The sequence below is a fragment of the Saccostrea echinata genome, unplaced genomic scaffold (genome assembly GCF_033153115.1).
Source record: "Saccostrea echinata isolate AGI-Se365-2 ecotype Australia unplaced genomic scaffold, CSIRO_AGI_Sech_v1 ptg000058l, whole genome shotgun sequence".
Taxonomy (NCBI): domain Eukaryota; kingdom Metazoa; phylum Mollusca; class Bivalvia; order Ostreida; family Ostreidae; genus Saccostrea; species Saccostrea echinata.
Genome location: NW_026889807.1, coordinates 5,553,814 through 5,568,883, shown reverse-complemented (window position 1 = coordinate 5,568,883; position 15,070 = coordinate 5,553,814). Strand labels below are relative to the sequence as shown.

The 15,070-nt window shown below is 31.4% G+C and overlaps 1 protein-coding gene across 1 annotated transcript; it reads left to right on the top strand.

Annotated features, from left to right (window-relative positions):
• Positions 1 to 11,021: 11,021 nt before the first annotated feature.
• On the top strand, positions 11,022 to 14,828 carry LOC133174456 (dynamin-like protein 2). Its single transcript, XM_061309576.1, has 7 exons — positions 11,022 to 11,205; positions 11,378 to 11,649; positions 12,230 to 12,376; positions 12,573 to 12,782; positions 13,296 to 13,399; positions 13,681 to 13,822; positions 13,962 to 14,828. Exons 1-7 carry the CDS (start codon positions 11,130 to 11,132, stop codon positions 14,748 to 14,750), a joined length of 1,740 nt encoding a protein of 579 aa, XP_061165560.1. The 5' UTR covers positions 11,022 to 11,129; the 3' UTR covers positions 14,751 to 14,828.
• The last annotated feature ends 242 nt before the right edge of the window (positions 14,829 to 15,070 follow it).

The following is a 15,070-nucleotide window of genomic DNA, read 5'->3' as shown; positions in this document are numbered from 1 at the left end:
TGAAGAAGAGTATTAAGCTGTGATTTGTACAGGAAATGCAAAGCTTTTAACACAAATTGCATAACATCAGTAAGCTGTATCAGAGAGAAGCTGCACAGTCAGAAAGAAAAAGGAATTTCAAACGAATTATACATTGCGTAACTTTTTGAAAAAAAATAAGCATTTATGTCAGAACACAAAATATTGCATTCAATTGGTTTATTTTCACTTTTATGAAGCGAAGACATTCCCGAAATAAAATGAAAGCGTATTTAAGGTCTTAGTATTGCAATTGAAAAGGGAGTACAGTTGGTAGTGCCATGTGACATTTTCTTAATTTTGTTAGTTCCTTACTGCTATATTATATATAAGCGCACATGACACTACCACCTCTATTCCCTTTTCAATTGCAATACTAAGACCTTCAAAACGCTTTAAAAATTTAGAAAAAATCGTTTGTTTATTTTGTTTTCTTTAAGAGTAAAATATTTAAAACAAAGTTTATATATATTATACAGAGTTTTAGAGAACGGCGACTGTGGCTAAATCGGTAGCATGTCGGACTGACAATCTCGGAGTCGTCAGTTCGATCCCCGGCGTGGGCGCTGTTGGATTTTCCTCATAAAAAGAAGCCGGGCACTATTTCGGCATAGTGTGCTTACGCTATATAAATCCTTTGAACACTATGCGATAATAGTTTGGTATTGATTAGATAGAGACAAGCTGACAGGAAGCATAATAATGGTTGATAATGTTTTGGTAAAGTACGTTTACTGGTTTCAACTTAGCATGGTTCTCTCAAACCTTGTGAATTTCATGGCCCCTGGGTCAAGATTTTACAATAAGGACAGGACCCTCTTGATAACATAGTGAGAATGGATTTATTTTTGAAAATATTTGTCTCTGTTCCTAGGTAATTAGCATGTAATTTAAGTACATTGTCATGACGATTAAGAGTGTCTCTTCGAAAACTGTGAAATTTATGACCAGGGTGATGAGTTCTCTAAACTCCATCAATTATATACAGAAAGTTTCTTATTTCTTTTATCATATTCTTCTCTGCCCCTGCTTATTTAGCAAATTAAGAACATAGTTATTATGAACAAGTGGTCCTCTTTCAAACTACTGAAAGTGGCCTCAGCAGCAGGATATATATTTTGTTATTATGGTATATAGATATAGGATCTCCCATGATTTGTAGTTGGATATGATTTTTATCCAACGAGTTGTGTGTTTTTTTTTATCCCCGAGCCTTGGCGAGGGGATAAAAACACACAACGAGTTGGATAAAAGTCATATCCAACTATAAATCATGGGAGATTCTTTTTATCCCATGTTTAATACACCACAACCAATGTTTTACACTGTTTTATATAGGACTCCACTTTATTTTACTTCATCACGCTAACGCAAAAACCATTGTGACGTCACAACTGCACTTAACTGTGGGTTATGAAAAAAAAAATGTCCAATGAGTCATATCCACGGGATAAAGGGGTAAACATGGGATAAATTATATTATATTTACTGTATTTAAAATGCATTGATTTGAAAATATTTACATTTTCACCTGTCTCCTCTATGATAAACATTTTAAAAGTCCAGCTGGTCGATTTCTTAAAAATTCGGACGGAATGTAAATTTTTCAGTTGAACTGCTACGTAATTGTCAATCAGTGTAAGTGAATGGTGTATGAATAAACTCAAGGAAAAAACAACTTGTTTATGAAAATAAGCAGGTGAGTTTTATCTTATTGGACATAAATAAATGAAGAATAATACAATAAATTTCATGAATTTTAATCAAAATATTGGCTTCTTCAAACACATTTACATAACTTTGATGAAGGTCTGCTGAAAAGCCTGAAGCTGTAGTCCATCTCGGCTGTTAGCAAGAACCGAGAAATCGTCGCATACTTTCTGACCTTATTATCTAATGCAGACATCGCCCAACATACTTGTAATCTGATTTTGTAGACAACGAATATTCCATTTCATCTGCTATTTTGTCATCTAGTTGTCTACTGTTTAACACATGTTTTTTCATCATTTCTCGAAGTCGATTCTGACATTATATAGGCCTAATTGCGGCGAATGTACATGTATGCGATTCCGACTAGATCCAGGTTTCATCTTTCATCAGAGCAAATCAGATAACATTGATTATAAAATAAATACTACTTTTAATTATTCTTTCATATTTGTCAAGGATTATTAACAAAAATAAACAATTATTAAATTTATTTCCACATTTATATCGCACTATTTTTTTGTAAAATTTATAGTAAAATGTGACATCATTGGGTTGGGCAATTGAAATTGACATGGAATGCCTCATGCATTTCAATGCTATTAAATTAGACAGCATTTGCGATTTATATTTATACTTTTTTTACATATAAATGTAAATATAGGGAATCACTGCCTAGTTGTATGGGGATTCCAGGATATCAACGATAGTGGGAAACATTGGCTAAATTTCGCATAACAGGCTCCGCCAACCATAGTACTATAATATAGGAACCCATTATACTTATTTATATTCTAAATGTCATCCTGTTTTCTGAAAACGAAGGAAGTTAAAGATATTTACAGTTTCAGCTAATCAAATTGCAGCACATGTGCATGCGCGTGTTTTGAAGAATTTCCTCATCTAACAAATCGTAGAACCTTATAAAACATAACTATATCTAAAATTTCAAAGTATTTGGTGAAAAGACAAGGAAAATATTGATATTTTTGTTTCAGCCAATCAGAGCGCACGTGCTTGCACTTGAGTTCCTGTTAATTTGACCATATCATCTTGTTAACCTTCCAAAATGTCTTTATACGTTGAGTTTCAAAGTATTGCAAAAGAAAATATAAAAGTTAAGGCTACAATGAATATACATGACAAATTTCACTCATTGCATGTGCATGTGCATGCATGTGCGTACAAAATTATCTTGGTTTCACAAATTTACACAATGTGTCTTTTCACTCTTAAAGGGTTTCACTTCAATCGGATGAGTATCGATTGATTGATTGTATGTTGTTTTACGTCTGGTAATGTAGCTGTTTTAATGGGGAAACTGGTAAAAGTACCAATATATCAATCAGAGGTTTCAAATAAAAAATGGAACATCAGATTTTTGTGCAGAAGGCTAAAATCAATTCAGGTTTTTTTCAGATTTATCTACACAAAACCCCAGTTAATCAAAACTGGTACTATCCCATGAAATATGAAGATAACGAAGATTATTCATTCGCGAAAATCCAATGAAACGACACAAAATTGCATGGAGCAGAGCAAACACGGACCTCAAAATTTAGAGGTGGGATTAGGTGCCATGGAGGAGTTAGCATCCCCTGCCGACCGGTCACACCCGCCGTGTGCTCCTTGTCATGATCGTGGAAAAAACCGGAAAAGTCCGTAGACAGTTCACTGTATAAATAATAGCCTAACAATTAGTATGAAAAAAGTCAGTCAGCATTTGACTAAATGATAGGCTGTATGTGCTGACAAGGTCATTGTATCGACCTTAAAACTTGCAAAATGATGACTTTAAACAAGACTGTTGATTACCTTGTTTCATCAACTTGTTTGTCAATAGCTTGCATCGTTTCAGATATTGTTCATACGTAGAGTATGCTCTTGCGTATCGAATCAACTGAGAGACATAAAACCTATTTGCAGGTGATAAGGGTATAATGCTACATAAGTAAGGAAAGTTGAAGATTGTAAAGGTGAAGTCATCACGTTTATCATTAAGCTTTGTTGCTAAGTTACCATTTAAGTTTTTTTCAAGTAAAATATCAAATATGAAACGAATGTTTCAGACTCTGTTTTATCTTTTATTTCAAGCTTACTGGAATATATCGAGTCGACACATGAATGGAAGTAACTATTTTTTAATTGATAATACGTCGTCGATATATCGAAATGTCGAGTTGAAGGCCACAGCAAGTGTTTTCTTCTTCTCATGTAGTTGTTTTTAAATAAATTCTGCTTCATCTGAATGGAAAAATAGGTCTGCTAATAACGGGGCGCATTTGGTTCCCATGATTGTTGGAACACCTGATCTCCAAAAACAACATAGATATTGTCAATGAGAAACTCAAGCAGCTTTAACATCAACTTCAGAGTACTTATGTGTACAATCAGAATACTTTCTAACAAAATAATGTTGCAAATGACCTATGACAATTTGGATTGGATTGATTGGATATAAAGTGTTGAAAATCGTACGTTTTGATGTTATTGATTTTAATAAAGTTTTGTGATCTAAAATTTTCAAAAAGTTCCTTGGAGTTTTTACGTATTCATATCTGATTTACACCACTTCTCGAAATACTGTTGCACAGTACTCCTTACGTTTCTCCTTCATTACAGTAAATATTTTAGTGAGAAGTAAAGGAAGAGGCTTGGTAGAACATTTACTGGAACCCGCTATGTATCTTTGTTTGTAAGGATTTTCATGAAGTTTTGGAATCCAGTAAAGGTATAGTAATGCAAATTCATTTTGTTTGTTGGGAATATTAAAAATATCTAAAACAGACATGTGATTTTGAAGAATTCCCTCCTTAGAAAGGGAGCTATGGGTGTAAATTAGATTTCCACCTGCAGAACTAAATAATAGTTCTTCTAAAATACAATTCAAATAATGAGCCTTACAAAATACAACAAAATACATTCAACGCACCTTCTTACGTTTACAAATATATCAACGTTTAGGAAAGCAAAATTTCTTAAGCAGAATTTCATTTCACAATTAAATTTTGTATGAAACATCCTCATGCTGAAACATGCTGTAAAATATTCAAACATAAGTTTTTTATCTCAAGATCATTAAATCAGAATTGCATCATTAAAAAAAAAAAATAAACATTTTGCATAGTTGAAAGAAATCTTTTGATACTACACACGACTGAAATGGAATGAATGTAGGAAAAGGCATTATGCAATGAGATAAATTAAAAATATAAACATTTTCTTTTGCAATTTAAAGGTAGATTGGATTTTAATTCAACAAAATACATTCAATACACCTCCTTAGGTATTCAGATCAGTGCCCAGCATATTTGCAGACTGGGTGACAATATTGGGAAAATACATACATTTTTCACGCGAATTGCAAGTGGCTTTAATTGTTATACTTTATTGTATATGCACCTAAGCTTTTTTTTTTTTATACATATATATCATTCTTACAGCAATTTAAAAACCTTTCTTTCTGAATAATTTTTCTACATATTACAAAAAATCTTGTCCATGAATTTTAGATAACTTTCCACCAATATCTTTGGTGTGATAAAACCGAAATTCTCTTTGTAGAAAAGGACTTTGAAATATTGACTTATTTTGTAGTCTTTTCCTGTTTTAGCTGAGTGCTTTTGAATCTCGATACTGTTGAGGAAATATTTATTGATGAGATGCCATGACCCCTTAAGTAGCCTCGCCATATCCTGTGCCCTTGCTTTACACACTGTATTTCTTTTCTCACTTTTGAAACACCTCATGCATAGATGCCTTTAGTCTGCGTTCATAACCATGAAATATATTTATATTTGTGGGAGATAACGTTGAGGTAATGGAATTTAGTTTTCAATTTTCCTTAGATGTATATTATGAAGCTTAATTTGTATATTTTAAATAGTAATATACAGCGATATTCTAGCAATATTTTTTTTAATCTGTTTTTGCAAAACGTTTAGGCAACTCTTGTCAATTTTGAGCTTCAGTTTGTTTATGTAATTTTCGTCATTTCTAATATATATAAAACAAGAGATTGAGGACGTAAAATTGTTGCCAATGATATTTTTATAAGGGGTATTTTATTGAAAGTTAAAGGGTTCTAAGGCAGTTGTCTTCATATAGAAACAAATTTAAACTAGATACCATGTTGTAAATTTTGTTTCAGCCAGTGTTTTCTAATATTGCATTACAGATCGTTATACACGAGGAGTTACCTTTCTTGAAAAAGAAATCCAATTACACCAGTGTACCGGATGTTACAGTCAAACTTAAAGTCATGGAAATTGAAGAGAAATCTACAATGCTCTATCTCTTCTGAAGAATTGGTGATTTATATTGATAAGGTATTTATATTATTTTTAAAAGGGATGCACATGTAATTTGCTGAGATATAATGATACCAGGCAGTCATTTTATGGTGCATAATTCAATGTTTACAAAATTCACTTTCGTTTTATCCTGCATATTTAGAACGTTAGCCATTGTTAATACCCCCAACTCATGGCCATTTCAGTCCATCGGTTTCAGAAAAAATCCAAAGTTTCTCATAAATAAAAGCAGTTTTGATATCATAACTAGCCGGTTAATATTTTCAAATCATTATTAAATAACACAACTAATATGTATCACTATTCGTCAAAAAATATATATATATATACGCAGTTGCCAATATTAAATCTAAGATACCGTATACCGATCAAAGACACCCTATATTCAAATAATATCCTATCTAAAAGTTTCTTTTCTGAATACAGACAATCTTATTCAAATTCAAGATATAAAGTGAATAGTAGTAAACGTATTTGTGATATTATTTTACAATTGTCTTATTTCCTCAGCTAATGCATATTTCTTGCAAAGAGAGGCAATTGAAACCTCTCATAATAGCTTGTTTAAAATTTTCACTTACAGTAGGAACCGTTGTTATTATTAACGCCCATTTCAGACGTTTTTCGCTCTTATATTCAATTTAGCCTTGAATTGTTGAGTAAACAATTACTTGGGCATCTTGTATAATGGTATAAGGTAGTAAAGAGTACAAATGATGAACAGGACACAACATAGATATTTCTAGAGACACCAGAGTTTCGAGCTGGGATAAAGTGTCAAAGAGGAGTTAGCATCCCCTGCTGAATCCCACCCACTCAATTGTTAGAGGGCAAAGACACCATATATAGGTGATTTAAGAAATATATTTCTACATAAAAATGAATGTTGTCTGTTGAAAAGATGAAGTCATCTTGTTTGTCACCATGTTTTTCGTTTGATGGCCGTAAACGTCTATAGTCAGTAAGATATTGAAGTAAAAAGCAAGAAAACAATATTGCTTTATGAATTTCGGTGTGAGGTAAACTTGGTTAAAGAGATGATCTGCTGCTTGAAATATTTCAATGCCAATTTGATGATGTTAGAACGTGTAGAGAAAATTATCGAATTCTACCATGAAAGGAAGACTCTGACTAAACAATGCTTTCATTATATACTTACGCCCAGTAACCTGTGTCGTAAGTAACAATAAAATGTGTTCAAACGAAACAAACAGCTATTTGGTTATCTATGTTATGTATTTCAAAATCATACAAAATCATACATGTCCAAGAACGAATTCGATGTTGATATCGACGACAATATCATGTCGATATCGTATCGATATCGATTCTAACCAGTACTATGAAATTGGAATGAATTGAAACCATATTTAAACCTGAGTGATATGTCAGTATCTATCTTGAACTGTATAATTTGTTTTTAGGTTAATATATAACATAATTATGCAATACCACAAGCAATGCGATATTTATTCATTTTTGACCTGAAAATATAAGTAAATAGAAGGTTACGGGTGGTGAAAACTTCATTACGTGATGGTATTCAAATACTGACACGCCAAAAATAGTTTTTCATATGGGGCGGCATAACCCATTGAAAAATCATGATTCGATATCGATTCGATATCCTGGATATTGGCAGAAAGGAAAACTTCGTAAGCAGAAAGTATTCTAAAATACACACATATATATGAAGAAATAATGTAGCAAAATATGAAAATGTAACCTGTCGAAATCGTAGCTACACGGTGTCCTGTACATATTAAGTAGCAACTGTAAGTAATAATTGTAACTGTGGGTATAAAAAAGGACCAAAATGAAAATGAAAATACGTCGTAAGGTACTGAAACGTCTACTTATTATTTAAGGACATATTCACGATTGCCTTCATATATAATTGTACTTTTGATTTGATTTCAAAGGGCAGTTGAAACTACATGTTCACTATTTTCTCTTTGTTGTAGAATAAAGAAAAGATGTAAAAGAATCAAATATGGAACATATTACAGAGAAAGAAGTACAAGAATCTTTAGATGCGAAAGATGAAACAGAAACAAAAGAAAATCTAGATGTGAAAGATGCCAATTACATGCAAGGAGGACAAGATGACTTGCATAGCAGTAGTGACTTCTGGTAATCATTGGCTTAATAAGTTATCGATTATAGTTTTGATTTTCGTTAATTTTCCATCCATTCACTTATGCAGAACTTAAGTCATGGCTTGAAATTTTAATTTTGGTTGTAACACACCATTTGAGTGATTGAAATTTTTATTTTATTCCGTACGATCTATGTTTCATTTATTTATCATCGTATAATCTGTGTTACATTTATATAAATAGTATGTATGTTTTATCTAAGTTACGTCACTCGTCACATGAGTTATATAAAAGATTTTAAAGAGATACTGAGTATATTATTGATAACTTCTCATATACTTTGTTTCAAAATCGGTAAGAATATTGTTAGTCAGTGTGCATCTTCGTTAGCAACCGTACAATTAACATTACCTTTTTTGCACTGAAATTATACCTCTTAGGTTAATCACTTTAACCTTTACCATATTTTACTAAATAAAATCATAGCAATACTTTAAAATATTATTTTTTGTAGAACACCTTGAAAATTTTTATTATTAAAAAAAAACCAGCAAATTAATAAGCGTAAATCATTGAGTGACCTTTTGCACTAAAAGAAATATCATATTTGGGGTATTAAAAATCTAAATAGGCAATAAAATATTTTCTTGTATCAAGCTTTTTATGACTTTAGTGCTGATCGGGTGATAGTATCGTAAAATTTAAAATAATGAAAGAAAACTTGGGGCCAGTAATGTAATATTTAAGATATATAATATGCAAATTTCAGGCGAAAAACAATGTAAATTTTATCTTGACTTCTTACATGTATCTTCATTTTTTGGCAAAGTTTGTTGCGTGAATGTGTAAAATTTGTTTAAAAAATATTATTTGAAACCTATATCTTATATTCCTAGAATGTAATAGCAAAAAAAAAAAAAAAAAAAAAAAAAAAATCCGGAGTAAAAATATGTAGGGCTAAAGTTCCAAGATATTAAATCAAACAGATATGTAAATTTAAGGAATTTTCTTCTAAATATCCTTCCATTACAAAAAATTGTTCCCCATAAATCTTGTTTTCACAACTTAGTGAACAGTTTTTTTTTCTAATTGAATATTGTATAATTTGCATTGTTTAAATCAAATATGTCATAAAAACTGAATTGTGTTAAATAATTTTAAAAGTTAGACGTTCGAACCAAACTTTTCTCAAAAAAACTGATGAGTGGCATACCTTAATATCCCACAGATTGTTTTACCTACATCACAATTTGACTTGCATCAAAAATTTGTCAATACTTGGCTTTGAAAGTTTAGTGATATTTAATTTCATTTTTTTTTTTTTTTTTTTTTGTGGAAATGTCTTCTTACTGCAATGAATGATAGATAATTAAATTGTGCAAATTTTAATTGAAAAAAAAAACTATCAAACATCGATTACATTTCATAATTTATTTGTCTTCCTTCGTGTTATACAAGTATCACTAAAGTGTCTTTTAGATCCATTCCTAGCTCAATATCAAACATGTTTTGAAAAAAAAAACACATGATATTCCCATCATTATTTTTCACTAAGAAGTTACTGTAACCTAATTTTCGCAATTTATTTGTTTATGATTATGATGATGTGACAAAAAGCTTAACAATTTATCAAACCAATAACTAAAAATGAACTATTGAGATTGATTTAACTATAATTGATGATTACATGAATATAACTGAAGTAGTGAATGAAGCATTTAAATGTTTCAGTATGCAGCATTTCAGCATAATAATTTATTATTTATGTCTTGTATTTGAGAACTCAATGATGAATAATAAGCCATTAAAAGCGTTCTCTTTTCATGCAGAAGTCATGAGCTTTTTGCCCAATGTATTTTCCTATATGCTTAATGTTAAGGGCACCAAAGTACAATAAGTGGATGATTCATTGCATTATCATATTATCTCAATAGATTTTTTTTTATTCTATTTGCTATTTGCTATATAAGTGTAAATAAGATTCTTTTGGGATACATTATCCATACACATTTTTTATTTGAGATATATGATTTGAATCAAGGTCTTAAAAGATTTTGAAGGTCATAGTCAAATGACCACTACTTTTCAGCTTTGACCATAAGTCACGATAATGAAAACAATATACTTTTTTTTATTATGTGATTGAATAATTCCTTGCTCTCTTATAGGCTGAGATCCAATATTGTAGAAAAAATACTCGTTATGTTCACCTATTCGTGACCTTCCAAGTGATCATAAGAATTTGTTTATTCATTTATTTATTTATTTATTTTTATATATTTATATATATATATTTTTTTTTTTGCATTGGACTAAAAATAGGTCAGAAAATTCCCAAAATGGTCTAGATAGTTCTGAAAAGTTATTTCACTTGCGCCCGATTTCCACACACGTAAACATAAGAGTAAGGCAACTAGAAAAAGACGAGGGGGTGAGACAGGGACATGTCCCCTCTACGCAATCTAAACGTAAAATTTTAATTTTGCTAAATATGAAATATACATTGAAAGGGTTGTTGCATTCCCCCTTGTTAATGGATCCAAACATTAACCCCATCCCCCTCCCGGTTAATACTTCCACCTTTGAAGTACAATATTGTACTCCTAAGATGAATAAATCATCGTATTGACCTAAAACAGCAATATGTGTATGTTATCGTAAGCAATAACGTGAATTTGTACACCCTTTTAAAGAGGTTCAGACTAGGTTTAGGACTGGAAACATATTTATGGTAGGTAGAGAGGATAGGTGGAGGGCCAGAAAAAAGAGACAGATTCACAAAAAGGGGCAGGAAAGACAGGCAAATCCAACTTATGTATGGACTACTTATTCCTCTAGTGGTATTATATCATTAATGTGTATATCATTTCACAGGAACACCTGCAGTTACGACTGTCTTCAGGAAGAAATAGTTGAAATCTTCAGATCTATTCAAGTATTAGTAGACCAAAATGCTTTTGACTGTTACATTCGAGACGAATCAAAGAAAATGAATAACATTAACAAAGAGTTGGATTCTAGAATAGCGGATTTATTAAAGACAGACTGTGCTATTGTGGTAGCCGGTAATTCAACGTTTATTATTTATTATCTAAAAGTCATTGTTGTTATCAAATAAACAACATCTCGTTTAATTCACATTTCATGTTTTAATTTGTGTTGTTTTCTTTTTTGTCTCTTTTTATCACTTTTTTTTTTTTTTAAATTTGTGGTTATTGTTGTTTTTTTTATTTTTAGGAGAAACAAGTTCTGGAAAATCAACCATTATAAATCTTATAATTGGCAAAGACATTGTGCCAACTGACATAATGGCGACGACAACGAGAGTCTGTAGAGTAAGATATTCCGACAAAATGCGAGTGTCGAAGCTGGATAAGGAAGGCAAAGAAATAGTCAGCACAGAGTTTAGTGATGAAGAACAACTAAGTGAGACGATGGAAGATTTAGCTAGAACAGATGACCACAGAATAGAATACATTGATGTTTGGTTTCCAGTTCCAATACTGAAGGTATTTTTGTTTTTCATTTTGTATTTGAAAAACAATTATAGCTTTGACAATTTGAGGCACTTTCCCAAATAAGTACACGAAATCTGTGCTGCAAGAATGACAGAAAAATGAAATTGGAATGGTAAGTAATTTTCTCTCTCTACTTTTTCATCATTCAAAAAATTGATGGTTTCACAAAAGAAAAAATAGTTAAAAATTATTTGAACAGAATAAAATAAATACAGTTTTATAACTTTTACAGCCGTAGCACCAAGAAACATGTAACGAGGTTAGAACACTTTTATTTTTTTAATTTTTTTTTTATTTTTTTTAATTTTATTTTATTTAATTGGTATTCATGAATCCAGGGAAGGTTTTATATAGCACATAAGAGTGTTCAATAAAGTTTCAAACGTTTTGTCCATATACATTATAATTATGTGAAGTGTGTTATTCTTATGTCTGATGCCTTGTCAGCACCCATTTGAGGAAAAATACAAATACGTGAATCTCAGCTGTAAAAAAAAGGCTTCAAAAATCAGGAAAGAAAAAAATCACGACTGTTGGATCTTTTTATTAAGAAGCCTTCTCTATCCTTTAGGGTAACATTATTATAGTTGATACACCAGGAAAAGGTGACACAGAGCAAGATATTGTGGCAGCAAAAATGATGGAGTATCTGCCCAAAGCAGTGGCTTTCATATTTGTGGTAAACGTTTCCAATGCAGGTGGATTCCAGGATGATAGGGTATACTTATTACATATGTATATTCATTTTTGAGACAATCATTTATATTTTTATTACTGAAGCAAACTTGTTTAAATTAAACTCGGTATTCAAAAAACTTAGAGAAAAGAAAACGTGCTTTCAAAATTATAATTTTCCAGTTCTTCATATATCAGAATATATGCATGGCTAATTTTAATTTTTAGCTTTCTTGTAGCTTCTGCATATCATTAAACACGTCAGAGAATCGATGAATCTGATGTATTGCTTAGATCCTGAAGATGCCATTTTTCTACTCAACAAATGGGATACAGTTGTTTCAAAGAAAAAGAGAAAGAAAGATTTGTATGAGGAATTAAAAGATAAAGTCCATGAGATATGGGAAGGTGTGAAGGACAAAACTATTCTGAAATTTGCCTCAGCTTTGGTAAAGTGATATTTATTTACATATTTCTTGATTTTTTAAAATCATATTCCTTCGGGAAAATTTTAAATATAGAACATTAATTGAAAATCTTAAGCAAAGGAATGTATATTGATTAAGTCCAAAGATGCAACGGATCTGCACAGAACATATGACTTCTTTCATATGCCTAATAAACATTAATTACATTTGGTGAATTGTGGTCTATTTTTGCGTTTCATATTTCTTAGCCATGCAATTATTTGGCTGAGGTGTTTCGTACCAGTTGTTTGGCCTTTGTTTTTATACTGAATTTGACTACGGAATGTTCCATCTACCTGATCTATACAAAGGGTTCACGGCGGGAGTTACCGGTCAACAGGGGCTGCATACTTCTCCTAGGCACTGATCCAGATTCTTGAATTTCTAGGGATCCTTGTTTTATGCCCTGCTCTCAAATTTTTATTGATTATAGATTTTTATGACATCGATCACTGTTAGTTAAATCTACATTGTGATTCTCTCTATTACATAAAGGTGCATGAACAAGAAGCCTACAAGGTCGAATATGACAAATTTCAAGAGATTCTCAAAGAAGTGATTACCAAAAATGAATTTAAGAGAGCAAAAGTTCATCTGGGGTAAGTCATGATTTTAAAAAAAATATATATGCTTTTCACACATAATTCAAATAAAAAGTGATCTGGTGCCACAGAACACAAATAATTAAAAACTGTGATATTTTTTTTTTAATTATGCTAAAATTGTTAACGTAAGTTTTTAAATTCAAAATTAAAATATTGTTTTTGAGTATTTTCAGTCGCAAGTCTCTTGTGTTTATTTCTTTGTTCATTTTCGTTAAGTTTGAAGTGCATAAAGCAAACCATCATATGTTTTACTTCTATATTGATGTATATTACAGATTTATAAAATCCTTTGCTGATGACTGTGATTTAAGTCTTTCAAGCAAGCTAAGGTGTGCAAGGCAGAGCACAGAAAAGACAATTCAGGAACTTGATCAGTTTTCCAGAGATTTGCAAGTTATCCAAAATAAAAGACAAGAGGTAATTATTACCAATGTATGTTTCACATTTTTGTCTGGTTGTCCTTTTAAAAAAAAAATAGATAGAAGCTTTTTTGTTATGTTAATGCGACAATTTTCATTAAAAAGTGAACAATGGCCTTTGTACCTTTCATTCTTAGGCACTTTCAAGTCTTCAAGAAAGTGTGGACAATTTTCTGGAAGACACTACTGAAGCTCTTTTTCAATACATACACAGTGCAGAGTTCAAGGCAAGCGTTCTCCAAGAAATTGAAAAGCACACACGCTTTACTATTGGAGGTGAACTTAGCAATCGCATAGAAAAGGCCACTCTTTCCTGGCAACAAGAAAACATTGAAAGAATGTTTACAAGCCAGATATTACAAAAACTTACAGAAAATTTTATACAAATTCACGAGTCTTTGCACAACATTAAGAACAAAATGAGAGGATTTAGGTCCCCATTTGACGTTGAAGACAAACTTGGTCCTGTTCTTCTATCGCTGATTGCTCCCAGTGGCACTGCTGTTGCTGGAAGTCTGGCAATGATATATATGTCTGTGAGTCCCAAGGCTGCACAAGCCGTAGCTGCTGCTGGCGTTGTGGCTGGTCTTGTAATGACAGGATTAGTTGCACTGGACGTCCTTGATGACTATAAAACTGTTACAAAGAATGCTTTCAAAGCTAGAATAGATAAGCTAACAAAGCCGAAAATAAGGCAAACGTTACATAAAACGTATGAAGAGAGATTTAAAAAAGTCGTTAAGAGTTATCTGGAGGGAGATTTAAAAAGAGAAATCGATGATTTGTCAATAAATATTGAATCAACAAAGAACAAGATAGAAGTCTATAAAGAGGAAGAGTCCGTCTTGCTTTCCCTGAGTTCTGATGTTTCAAAAATTCGAGAGCGTGCAGAAATTTTCAAAAACATTGAAATAAAACTTGATTGAAGCTATCTGGGAGAAACATGGGCAATGTATTTGGAGTTAAAAAGGAGGAACTTGCTATGTAGAACCTTTGTTTTTATGATAAACGTATTTAAAAATATCATTGAAAAGGTATTAGCCTTTAAGAATTTAATTTCTGTTTGGTTGTATGATCTGAAAATGAAATGCTCTATATGTAAAAAAAAAAAAAAATGAATTGTAATTTACAAAATGTCAATGCTCAAAAATATAATAATACTTGTCATTATATGTGCTTTTTTTAATTATCTTTTGTTTGAAATGGCACTCTATAGTAAATGATCATGTAATATAAACATGAAGCT

Excerpts from the sequence above, each read along its gene's own strand:
- LOC133174456 (XM_061309576.1), top strand. The coding sequence starts at position 11,130 with ATGAATAACATTAACAAAGAGTTGGATTCTAGAATAGCGGATTTATTA. Across the intron at positions 11,206-11,377 it reads CTGTGCTATTGTGGTAGCCG|GAGAAACAAGTTCTGGAAAA; the intron begins GTAATTCAACGT and ends TTTTATTTTTAG. Across the intron at positions 12,783-13,295 it reads TGAAATTTGCCTCAGCTTTG|GTGCATGAACAAGAAGCCTA; the intron begins GTAAAGTGATAT and ends TATTACATAAAG.